A 13,027-nucleotide genomic window follows, 5' to 3' on the forward strand; every position below is an offset into this window, starting at 1 on the left:
GAAAGCTAGTGTTGCACCCCTGTGCCGTACTACCTGGGAGGGAGCCAGGAAGCGAGAGTGCATGCGACTCCCGATACTGTGGCTCCCACACTGGCTAATTCTGGTCCCCATCTTTCTGATGACACCCCACCAAGAACAAAAATGCCGGTGGGTAGCAGGCAGCTCAGTAAAGGTTAGGGATAGCCCCCAGCCCACCCGTCTGACCCTCACCTGCCATCCTGGAGCCCGAGGCAGATGGTGGGATGCACCGTCCCTGCAGAGGGGTCAGCAGACACCCGGCTCTCCTGTCTGCCCTCTGGGTCCTCCTCTGGCTCCGGAATATACTCCATGCAGAGCACGGGGGCCGCCAGTGGGAAGGACTTGACGGTGCGTGGCGAGGGCCGGTTCAGAGAGAAGATCTCCACCTGGCCCCCTGCGCCCTCCTGTCCACCCCCGACCTGAGAACAGACCCAGAGAGGCCATCAGGCAGGAACCATGGCAACAGAGTGGAGCTCAGTCCTATCCTCCCAGGGACACATCCCAAACCCCTCCCTGCCCCTGGGTTAGATATTGAGAGGAGCATCTCCTCTCCTGCCTACCCACATCCTGTGATGGCAAAGGTCACTCATCCCCAGCGGCATGGCTACAAATTGGCTTCAAAGATTAAAGGAAATCAGATGGGGAGCTAATGTAAACAAGACACCAGTCAGCTTTCTAGTTCCTCCTCTATAGGGGCATTTCAAACAACGTCTAGTGACTAGTAACTCCGTCCCTTTAAAATGACCTTCTCTGTCTTATTCACTGTTTTACCCTTACACCTGGTATGTGGCATGCACTCAGTGTATATTTGTTGGATGGATGGATGCATGGATGGATGCATGGATGAAAGGATTAATGAAAGATGGATGGATGGATGGATGGAGAGATAGACGCATGGATACATGGATGTGTGGATGGATGCATAGACAGCCAGACGGATAGATGGATGGATGGAAGGATGGATGGATGGATGGATGGATGGATGGATGGATGGAGAAACGGATGCATCAATGCATGGGTGGATACATATATGGCTGGATGCATGGGTGAATGGATAAACGAGGGGACAGGAGGATGAATAAGTAGGTGGACAGGTTGCTGGATGGGCGGATGCATGCATGCATGCACAGATGGGTAGATAAACCATGTGCCAGATAATGAGGAAACAGTGAGGAAAAAACCAATTTCAGGAGACATTTGGGATGAACTCTGAGGGTTAAGCCAGAGTTTCACTGCCCAAGTCCCTGGATACAGGTCTAAGCAGAAGGAGTCAGAGAATGGGTGGGGGGTGCTAATGCTGGAAGAGCACACTCTGCATCAAAAAGTTGGGTCAGGGGCTCATCTGAACTGGGGGAAGCTTTTTGGGAGAACCAGGCAGTGGCTGGGATCTCTGCAGATCAGCAGTAGCCTCTGCACAGCTCCCTGTCCTCCTCCCTGGCACTAAGGCCACACACCCAAGTCCTCTTCAGTCGCCCGGGTGAGGGTTGCACCTCCCACCTCTGAGCAGTGTCTGGCACCGTGGATCCCAGGAAAACCTGAATGGCTGGAGCTGCTCAGCAGGCAGTGACCAAACAGGCAGGGATGGTCACTTTCTCCAGCACCCCTCCCAGGGGCCACCCTCCCTGCTCCTGTCCTGCCACCAGAATCCCTGCTCGGTGCAGGGTCTACTCACCCAGAGGTAGCCCTGTGGAAGGGATGTGCTGACCGCCGAGAAGCCCAGCAAGGGACAGTTGACAGGACTGTGGACCAGGGCCCCAAGCTGTGGAGATAGAGAGGGTGCTGGAGGGGTTGCTGAGTCATCAATGAGCTCTTGAGTGAGAATCCCTGAGGGTGGGGCCAGGTCCGTCCTTCCACCGAGTTTGTGATCAGCCTTCTGGCCAGAAGGGCCCCAAATGATGCTCTGTGTCAGCCCAGGTCTCTGAGACTGGTGGGTTCCGCATAAGGTTTGTTGAAAGCCATCAAGCCCCACCCACCCTTATTTTGCCAATGGAGATGAGATCCACAGAGGGCAGGGGACTGTCCTGGGCCACAGGGGAGATGAGTGACAGGACCCAGCCTGCACTGTTCCCTCCTCAGGCCCCTGCATTCCTCCCAGAACAACACCTTGATACCAGGACCTCTCTGAAGAGAAGGCCACCAAGACCAGAGGGCTGGGGGCCTTGTGCAGGCGGCACCCAGAGGCTGGGGGTGCCAACTGCCACCAGCTGTCACTGACAGCTGCTTGCCCCTCCCTGCACCTGCTCCCCCATCCCCCACAATGGTGACCTCTGCTCCCTGAGCCAGGCCTGGCCAGTCTGTGTCTCTGGCCAGGACAGCGGGGTGACGACAGTGCACAGCTGGAGTGCTGGAGGGAGGAAGGCACCAGCCATGGGCCTTTTCCAGGCTAGTGCTGCCCTCTGCTGGCGCTGCAGGCCTGGCCATCCCAGCTCCGAAGGGAGAGTCTAACATCTCCAAGGGCCATGGCCTAGAGGCCCAAAGAGGTCACCTCACCCAGCCTCCTAGTTTAGCAGGCAGCCAACTTGAAGCTCAGTGGAAGACATTACAGGTTCAAGGCCACACTACAAGTTAGTGGCAGAGGCAGGGCTAGAATTCAAACTTTTCATTCCTACTACTCTCTACTACAGTAGAAGCCAGGCACCAGGTCAGAAGCCTCAGCACTCTGGGTCCCACTTCTGCCTACCTGGGGACATGGGTCCCCACACTCTGAGAAGAAAGCTCCCCAGCCATGGCCTCCTGGGCTTCCTGTCTGTTTTGCTCATTGGTGGCCACAAAGGGGAAGAATGCCCGCCCTCCTACCAGGCTGGCACTCCTCTCCTCAGAGGAGGGAGGCCCACTGCAGCCTGGCTCAGACATTTCCATGGCAACTCCAGTGGGCCCTGATGTCAGCGGAACCAAGAGAGCCAGGTCCAAGATGATGCAAAAACACAAATGGGCCTAAATGCGCAAGGCCCCAGACCTCATGCTTGCTTGTGCCAGGAAGCTGGCTTCCCGAAATCTGAGCGGGGGCACCCTGAGCAGGGCAGAGGAGGGGGTATAGGCAGGAGTAAGGAAGCAAACAGGCTTTGCATTCAGCTAGTCTGGGCTCCAACCGCAGTTAAGGGGCCACAGCTCAGGGTTGCAAGCAAACCAGTCCCCCATGTATAAAGTGGGGACTCCAACATCTCACTGGGACAGTAGTAGGGCCCTGGGAGGGCACAGAGCTGGGCACCTGGCACCCAGTGGCTGCTAAAGCGTATAGAGGATCCTCTGGGTTCTAGCACTTCACTCCCCTAACCATTTAATCATCAGAGCAGTGCCACAGATAAGCAACTGCTTTTAGCAAGGTGGGTACCCACAGTCCTGGCATGAACATGATTTCACTGTGTTCTCCCCCAAAAGATCCCGTATCAGAAGCTTGGACCCCAGGCTGGCTGTGTTGGCGGGGGCGGGGGGGGGCATTGAAAGCTGGGGCATAGAAGGAGGTGGTTAGATTACCCTTGGGAGAGATTAATGTCATTCTTGAGCACTTCATTTAGTTCCCAAGAGTGAGCTCTTACAGAAAGAGCCAGCCTGGCCCTGAATCTCCCCAGCTTCCTGTCTGGCCATGTGATGGTTCCCATGAGCCCTCCCACTGTTACAGTGCCATCACCCCAAGACTTCATCAGAGGCTGCCTGATCTTGGATTTTCAGCCTCTAAGGCTGAGCTGAATCAACCTCTCTTCTTTATAAAGTACCCAGCCTCAAGTACTTTGTTATCACAACAGAAAATGGACTAAGACACTAACCAATGGCAGTTTTGGCTAAAGGAGATCAGTGAGGGTCAGGACAGAGGCTGCTGGACTGCAGAGCTGGATCCTGAGCAGCCTGGCCACAGACCCTCTGCTGATCTGCTATGTCCCCTCCGTGCCCCACAGCACTCAGGTCTTCAGGCACCCCAAAGAGGACAGTAACCCCATGTTCGCCACCCCGTGCCCAGGCAGGCCTGAGACTGACCTCAGCCAATGGAGGCTGGGCTTGTGCCTTTCTCCCCTGGGTCTCACCAGGGCTCCCTGCTGATGCTCTCTCCACTCCCAACAACCAATTCCAGAGGCCTGGCATGGCTGGGTATTGGCACAGCATCCATCTGCACTGAGAAGACACCTGCAGCTCCCCCTCCTATCCTGGCACCCTATTCCCTGCCAGACAGAATCCAACACACACCCTCACCCGGGAGGTACGGGCCTGGTTCTGTCCACACTGGGAAGGGGCTGGGGCAACACAAGATTTCCCTGGAAAAACAGGCTCAGCTGCTGGCTCCACTGGGCCCCCTGGGAGCTGGCACTGGGTGGGAGGGAGGCCGGGCAGCAGCCCACACACCTGCATCTGTTCCTGCAGTAATTGCACAAGGCCCTGGCACTCCAAGCTCTCATGCATCTGGCTGCCAGTGCGGAGCTGATGGGCTACATCTGTCTGGCCCAGGGTAGGAGGTGGGTGCAGTAAAGCAGGAGCAGCATCTCGGGGACCCACAGAGGGGCAGTGCAGGCTCACTATGTCCCCCGGGAGCCCTGCAGGCCCGTTAACCATGAAGATTCATGCTGGTTCCCTCAGCCAGAGGCTGGGGAGGGATGAAGATGCTGTGAGGCCATGTGTTCCTGAGCCCAGAGAGCTCCAAGTGGGGAGATATGTGGCCCTCGTCCCCAGGTTAGAGGTGACAGATGGCTCCCACTGGGTAGGGCCCTTCTAGGAGATCCTGAGACCAGCAGTGTCTGTGACCCCACTGCCCAGGGCTGACCTGTCAGGGCTCAGGTGTGGCCTGCATTCCCAAGGACCCAAGCCCGCTCCACCACAGAGCTCACCCAGGATCTGCCTCTTCCATGATGCACTGAGCCCAGGCAAGTTGCAGGCAGGGGCGACCCTGATGATCCCCTCTCCTGGGATATGGCCTCCACCCTAGGGGCCCCAGGTACCCCTCCTTTGTGCATCTTGTATCATGGGTCCAGCCTGTCTCATCCCAACATGTCCCCAGCATGACCCTACCTTCCCCCTCACTGCCTCTATCAAGGTGGGGACCAAGGCGATGAGAAGGGACCCTTGCCTTGGGTGTAAAATACAAGGGGGTGCCCAAAAACTGTCATCAAAAAAACACAAGGGAATTATTAAAAATCAAAATTAAGGCAAAAAAAAAACCTTCCATGAAAAGCAGTGACTAAGAGTTTGAATAAGGGTAAATCTGCCCTGCTCCTGCATGATCTGACTTATTCCCCTCATCTTAATCGAAGCCTTTCATTTACCAAAAGAGAGCAGCTGAACCGCAGCCTGTCATCTGCCCAGTTGGCTTTTGCTGCAAGTATTGTATTAAAATAATTAAAATCTTCCTTATCTTCACCACTGAGATCGTGGGCACCTGCTTCCATTCTGTACAGGAGTGACGGCTTCTTCGCCTTTTCCTGGCCCCACCCCTGGCCTCCATGTCCCACCCTGGACGCTGTGTCACAGCCCGCCCCCCCCGCTACTCTCAAGACCTGTCCCCCATCAGCCACCCATGCCCTTTCTTGTCCGTAGTTTGCTGTCACACGATTGCCAAAAAGAGCCACAGGATTGACCTATACATCAGACACTGCGGTCCAGACTCAAAGCATCCAGGGCTTTTTACTGCTCTGAGAATGGAATCCAAGCTTGTGAGGCTGCCATGGTCTAGCTTGTCCACGCACTGACCTCACTGTCCACTGCTAGGGTGTGAGCATCCCCTCCAAAGCTCTCACTGAGGTTTAATTGCCATTGTGATGGCACAGTATTAAGAGATGGAATCTTTAAGAGAGAAATAGGCCATGAGGCTCTGCCCCTCGTGAATGGATTAAGGCTTTATCACAGAAGTGGGCTCCCATCCTGCCTGTCTGCCTTCCACCCCTCTTTCAATCCCAGTGCCACAATCCAGATTTCCCAGACTCCAGAACCATGAGTCAAAGCAACTTCTAATCTTTGCAAGGTACTTGGTCTCAAGCATTCTGTTACAGCAGCAGAAAACTGACTACAACACCTCCCAGCCAACCAAGGGAATCCATGCTGGCTTCCCCGACTTCTGCGACAGTGGCCTGCACATTGATCTGTCTCCTTGGAGCACTGTTCCCCTGGGCCTTCCCTGGGCTGGGACCTTCTTGCCATTTGGGTCTCAATAAAATGCCACCCTCTGGGAAGCTCCCGGCCCTGTGGTCTGTGTCTGCGTCATTGATTTGTATTCTTTACCATGCACATCACTCTATCCCAGTTCCTCTTGTCGGCTGGGTTATCATCTGTCCCTCTCACTAGACTGAAATCCCCAGGACCAGTGACCTTCTGTGTCTTAGTTGCCACTGTTTTCCCAGGGTCCAGCACACAGTAGGTGCTCAAAAGTTATTTATGAATGGACAAATGAATAAACGAATGAACAAACTTACATCTCAAGGGCCTTTCTTTCAGCTGTTTAGAGCCCCAGTCTACACCCAGCGGCAAGTCTCCCGGTACTATTTATCTGGCCTGGGTCCCATGCTCGCTCTCCCGTCCCCAGAGCTGAGATGTCCTCATCTGCTTGGGAGACGATGGACAACAGCTGCTCCAGATGGAGGTGAGCTCTGCCAGGACATAAGGGACAGACGACCAGTGGGGCTGAGCTTTCCTATCTGGAAAATCAAGTCACCTGTCTGAGCCTTCGTTTCCTAATCTGTGAAACAGAGACCAAAACATACACCCAGAGTTATTTTCAATATCAGGACAAGAGAATGGCAGCACAACACCAGAGCAGAGCACAGTGGGTGCTTAGCAGACAGAGGCACAAGGTGGTCTCCGTGCCAAAGCCAGCTCCAGCCTGGCAGCACTGTAAAGGGTCCAACCCACAATGACTGGCACAGCCACTGTGGTGTCTTCTGTAGTCGGGCCACTGGCAGATGAGATCATTGCTACTTGTCACCTCAAAATAACAGAATTTTCTGTTCATGTGACCCATGCTGGTCATTCAAATCGCCCTCCCCAATTATTTTGGTGGGAAACTAACTCAAGGAGCCAGAGAAAGCCTTGACCCATTGGGTCAGCAAGCAAGCAAGAAGCTGGCACTGGAACTTGCACCAACTGGAAACTCCAATTCCCCAGACCCGGGGGCACCGCCACCTTTGCATGAGTCCACTCACCTGCAGACTGAGGGCCCGGGAAGAGAAGGCAGGGACGCAGCAGGCCAGGATTGGGCACCAGAACGGGGCTTTGCTCTTCCTGTCCTCATCCGGACACAGCCAGCCTGGCTGGTTCTCCTCCCCTACAGCAAGAGGAAGGGCACAGGGGAAGCTGGTCAGAGTCTGGGGACCAACCCAGCAGAGAGCAGCCGTCCAGCCCAGGCAGCCACCACAGCACCCAGAGGCCCAACCTCCATAGTGACCCAGATGGCCTCAGACAGTCACTCCCGACCCACACTCCTACCATCGGAGATGAAACCAAGCCTCACACCAAGGGCTTGGCATGGACCTAGGGTGGGATCCAGGACACCTAAGGTTGGAGTCAAGCAACCTTACAGATCACCCCAACTCTCTGAGCCTCAGTTTCTCTACCCACAGGATAGGGATGATGAAATACCCCTGTCCTGCAGTCACTGCAAGGAACAAGTGAAACAGCAGAGGGGACATAGTTTCAGAGTCCAGAACCTGGTGCCTTGAATTTACTCTCTAGATGGAGAAGCAGATCACAGACCAGCAGATGGATGGAATGACCTTGACTGTGATGACACAGCTGTCGTTGACCTGGAGGAGGATGAGGAAGAATTGCTGCCTCCCCCAAAGCTATCCTGAAGCCCAGGGAGTCCTGTGTCCCCAGGAACCTAGTAGGAGCATAGATGCCTGTGCCCGAGCCCAGTGGAGCCTCTGCTAAATCAAGTTCTCTGTGCCAGACCCTGCACATGCGCATGGCCTCCTCCGGGAAGTCTTCCCGACCACCTGGCTGCGGGGGCCCCCTTCTCTCAGGAGCCACTCTGAAGAGCCTGCCTTATTGCCCATGGAGTCTCCATGTCATCCAAAGTCACCCTGCCTCTGTGCTTCTTATGGTCTGTCTGCATGTTTCTCTGGGATGCTAGTCATGGTTAGCAGGCAGCTGGGCTGTTCCGTTCACCACTGTCCCCAACACCCACACACTGCCTGGCACCTAGGTGTGCTCAGTAGACGTGGGCTAAAAGAATGAATGAGGGCAAGGGACAGTGAATAAACCACCCTCTGTCCCCAGGAACTCTGCCTGCTGTGGCTCCTTTCTTGACACACTGCATGAGGGCTGCCGCACAGGTGTGCTGGAGATGCCGCCTACTGGGTGCCACACATCAGGTACCACACGGAGGGCTACAGATCCACTCCTCGGCTTCATCTTCGAAGGAACCAAGCATGGTCAGGACAATTATTTCACTTTATAGGGGTGAGGCTGACAAGCAGGGATTAAAGAACATGACTGGGTCACAGCGATAGCAGATAGCAGAGCCCAGGTGGGGACCTAGGCCTGCTGGACCCCCAAGACAATTCTGTGCACAAAACCTGCAGCCACTGGTGCCCACTGATGCCACAGTCATGGTGATGCCAGGCAGGAGGCAGCTCTGCCCAAGAGCCAGAGCCACTGGACAGGTCCCCCGAGTGGGAGCCACTTGACCCAGTGACACTGGCTGCAGATCGGCTTAGGATTTTCCAACTTCACTATGGTGTGAGAGCGAGGCTATTCAGCAGAGGCTGTGCTATGAAGTGTGCTCTTTCCCCAAGCCACAGATATGAGCTTCAGTCCTCTCACCTGAGGCTGAGAACCGCAGCTCCCACTCGGCCACCATCAAGGTAACCGGGACTCAGCGGTGAGCTGGGCACTGGGGCTTTTCAACATCATGTTTTGAGTTTGGGGATCTCATCGTGTCTACCAAACCCCAGGCTACATGTGTCCATAAGACACATAACACCTTATTACAAAACAGGCTTCCTGTGCCTCTGCCCAGCTCTAGGCTACTGGACATGTTCTGGTTGTGCTGAAGGCGGCCGAGGTGTGGCCCCAATGTTCTGTAGGTCACATATGTTAAATGCATTTTCCATTTATGACATTTTCAACTTCTAACAGGTTTAGTGGGACATCACCCCATCAGAAACCGAGGAACATCTATATTCACTATCTTGCTAACTTATCTTTTTTCCTTTGTGTGTGTGTGAGCATACACACATGTGTAAATATGTACATGTGTGTGTGGCAGCAGAGCTCTCCTGCTACCACAGTGCTCCGTGAAGGCCCAAACCTTCCACCCCATTTGCTACACAACATCCTATCTGCTCATTCAGGGCCACCAGCCACACACCAATAAACCTGGGGGCGAGAGTGGCCTCTTCTCCCAGCACCTCATTCTGCAGGTGCTGCTCTCAGACCCACTGCACAAACCAGAATCTGAACAGCATTCATTACAGAGATGCTGCCAACTCAAACAGAGAAGGGCTGGACACATGTGGGCAATGATCACTACGAGGGCAGCCCCAGGCCTGCTTGCTGCAGGCACCTAAGAAATGTCACTGCCACCACTGCCACCAAAGGTGGCTTCTGGGTGTGTGCCTTCCCAGAGGGGCTGGGCAAGGCAGTGGATTCGACAGTGAGTGGAGACATAAGCAGTGTCAGCTGGAGCAAGTCCCAAAGCGCCGAACTCGTTCCCTGCAACACAGGCCAGAGGTGACCACAAAATCTGTCCCCTGCCACAGGAGAGGGGAGAGGGTAGGCTGATGCAGAGGAGACCTCAGGGAAAGGACAACATGGCACAGGGTGGAAGTCCCTGTAACAGAGCCCCTATGCCCTGCACTTCAGTGCACATGGTCCCCTTTCATCCCCACAGTCAGCCAGGACGTGGGGTGGGATATGTCCACCTCATTCTATGCTGGGCAAGCAAAAGGTAGGACCAGGTGCCAGGAAACCAAGTCATGGGGCACTCGCTGTCCTGGGCACTGCCATTCTGAGTGGCACAGCGTTCATGATACGGCCACCTGCTGCCTCCTGGGCCAGCTCCCAAGCAGTAAATAAAGATGGGCAACATCCAAGAGACTGCCCCTGCCTTCGAGGAACTTACACTCCAGCCACCCTCACCTGTCAGTTCCCCACTCACACCGCTATTCCAGCCGATCTGCCCCTCAGGGTCCTGGGTGGTCGGGGACCACACAGCCCAGCCACCCGGGTCCCACATTTCCATGTCGCCTGAGCGATTTCCTCTCTCCCCCCACCCACAGCCATCAAGCTTGGGCAATTTATTATCATATACATTTTTTAATGATCTGACCTTCTCCTTCCAGATGGTGCCTTCCCTGCCTGCAATCAGGAATGTTAAAAGAAAATGAAGTTGTCGCTCCCCATCTGCCACTGCCATTGTTCCCATCACAAAACCAGCGCGGCTGAGATCAAACTAGAAGGCTGCTGCCGCTAAAAACTGAAAGCCCGCTTGGGATAAATGACATTAAGAGCTGGCACCCACAGCAAGGCAGTGATTTCCGACTGACTTTAAGTGGGGGCTTATTTAGCACCCCATGATGTCTGCCCAGCACCCCACGAGGCAGGGGGCAACTCTAGGATCAGAGCTCCCCCCACCCTCAGAAGAATCTACTCCCATTTGTCAGAAGGGTTCCCCTTAATCCTGACCCAGACTCCACATCGCTGTGTGACATGGAACCAGGAATTTAACCTCTCTGAGCCAGCTGTCTTGTTGAGAAAATGGGGCAAATAATTCTGACTACGTGGAGCTGTGAGTACTGGGATGACTATGTACAAGGCCGAGCATACACCAGGCCCTCAAGAGACAGAGGCCATTCTGGTCATCGCCCACTATGCCCCTTGGCACCAGAGGGTGGCTGAGCCCACCTCCGGCCCTGCCTCCCAGCCCCCTGAGCTCAGCGGTGCTGGGCCTTTACTGTCACCACTGCCCCAGTAGATGCCCGGCTGCTCTTCTCGGAATCCCTGATCAGAGGTGGCCTTCGAGGCTCCCCAGCACCACGAAGAGGCTGCTGATCACAGCCACAGATGCCAGACCGGGTGGGGCCTCTGCAAGCTTCTTCCTCACCCCCACTCCCCCCAGAGAGACGCTGGTGCTGTCTAGGCAGCCTGGCCAAGGCCACAGTCTCTGGGTGGGGTAGACCAGGGTCTGGTTCCAAGCCCAAGACCCTCAGCCCCACCTCCAGCCATGGCTTGGACAAATCCCAGCACCAACCCAGAGATAGTCATCGGAGTTAAGGAAGATGAAGCTGCAAGTAGTGGTACACACCACCCCAGCATACTGGGAAGCTGAGGCAGGAGGATCTCAACTTTGAGCCCAAATCCATCAACTTCGTGACTTAACAAAACTGTCTCAAAATAAAAAATGGAAAGAGGGGATGGAGCTCATGAAAAATGTTCTGAGTTCCATCCACAGTACTGCAAAAAAGAAGAGAAAGAGGAAGAGGAGGAGGTTGTTTAGGACTTCCTCAGCAGCTGCCAAGGTCATGACCAGAAGCCAGCAACCCAACCATCACTGGATGAACACAGGTCCTGCTGTGAAGACTGAGGGCTGGGAAAACTGAAGCCCACAGGGAAGCCCTGGGCCTGCACCCTGCAGGTGTGTCCCTATGAGTGTTCCCCAGGCCCCTGGGGAGAGGAGACAAGGAGGGTCAGGGTTGGCCACGCACCAGGGCGGGCTGGGTGGGAGTGCCAGGGATGCACAGCAGGAGGGGAGCCCAGGGGTCCCCAACCTCGCCTCTTCCATGGGTCATAATCTCGGCACACTGTAGGAAGGGAAGCAGGGAGAGAGGGAAGAAATAAAATACAACAAAGGAACCACATCTTTGCTGAAGAAATGTCGTTAACATATTCTACTTCTAACGAGCTTGTATCATTTCCCCACACACACACCAGGCACTGCAGATAAAAAAAATACATAAAGTGGCAAAATAAAAGGAACAAATTATTCAAGCCCCAGGGGGACACAGGCATTCAAATAAGATTTCAATGATTCTCCTCCCATTAAAACTTCTGCTGCAGTGAAACTTCAAGTGACTGCCAAGAGCAGCCATACCCACCACCAGAAGTGCCCGCTGCCAGTGCCAGGCCCAGCTGGGCACAGCTTCCGGAGTTCAGACAGGGCACTGCCCACCTGGAAAGCAGGTATAAGGTAGGGCTGGGCATCTGCTCATAGGAACTGAGGCAGAGAAGAGGCCTGAGGCCTGGCGGGGAAGCCACTTTGGCCTTTCCCAGGGGCAGAAGTCCCCAAGTCCCAAATCAATTAAAACCCTTTCTCCACCCTCCAGAGGTGGCTGGTGACCCAGAAAGCTAAGGTGACAGCCAGGCGACTGACTGAATAGAAGCCTCTGGCATCTGGCTCTCCAGGCTTCGATGAATAGCTTCCCAGCATCCCCAGAACAAATCCCGGACCCCTCCTTCTCCTGGCTTTCTGAAAACATCACACACCTGACCCATTGGTCAGCCCAGGACCTTTGCACTTGCAGTTCCTGTGCCTGAATCACTTTGTCCAGATCCTTGCATGGCTTTGGATGTCACTCCTTGGAGGCCTCACTGACAGCAGGCCCCAGGCTCAGTGACAGCCTCATCGTAGCCCGCTCTCCCCTCTTCACAGCATAGCCACTCACCCCACTTAACCTCCACCTGCCCTCATCAACTGATGCTCCAGAGAGCCGGGGCCTTCACAGATTTGGCATTGATGCCCCACACTGCAAATCACTGCAGAGACTCGGTAAGTCGGGTTTTTAACTTAATGAAAGCCAGTGATAAAGGTCCTGACTTCTTTCCCGAAATGTTTTAAAACCTACCAGAGATATGTAATTATCTATTAAAAGATCACATCAGAGACAGAGACAAAAACAAAAGATGGGGCGAGGGATTTAGCTCGGTGCAACCACGCCTGCCTCCCAGCACAAGGTCCTGAGTTTGATCCCCGGTACTGCAAAAACAAAAGACGTCCCCTGCTGGTGGGAGTCTGCAAATGGGAATTCTAGCAAGCCCATGAGCCTTTCCAGGCAGAATCTCAAATGGTAAAAAGGCGTTCACAGCAGACCTACTT

The 13,027-nt window shown here is 54.6% G+C and overlaps 1 protein-coding gene across 8 annotated transcripts in view; it reads right to left on the bottom strand.

Annotated features, from left to right (window-relative positions):
- The window catches only part of Arhgef10l (Rho guanine nucleotide exchange factor 10 like), a 133,745-nt gene that overhangs the window by 30,334 nt on the left and 90,384 nt on the right, over positions 1 to 13,027 (bottom strand). For all 8 annotated transcript variants that reach the window (XM_087215699.1, XM_087215701.1, XM_004850396.3 and 5 more), the window contains 3 exons: positions 7,137 to 7,258; positions 1,691 to 1,777; positions 211 to 437 (listed from right to left, as the gene is read on the bottom strand). In XM_087215699.1, coding sequence (XP_087071825.1) covers positions 211 to 437; positions 1,691 to 1,777; positions 7,137 to 7,258 — 436 coding nt within the window. The remainder of the gene's footprint in view (positions 1 to 210; positions 438 to 1,690; positions 1,778 to 7,136; positions 7,259 to 13,027) is intronic.

The sequence above is a fragment of the Heterocephalus glaber genome, unplaced genomic scaffold (genome assembly GCF_053883595.1).
Source record: "Heterocephalus glaber isolate CG9 unplaced genomic scaffold, H.glaber_assembly_v1.0 deba00001452, whole genome shotgun sequence".
Lineage (NCBI taxonomy): Eukaryota > Metazoa > Chordata > Mammalia > Rodentia > Bathyergidae > Heterocephalus > Heterocephalus glaber.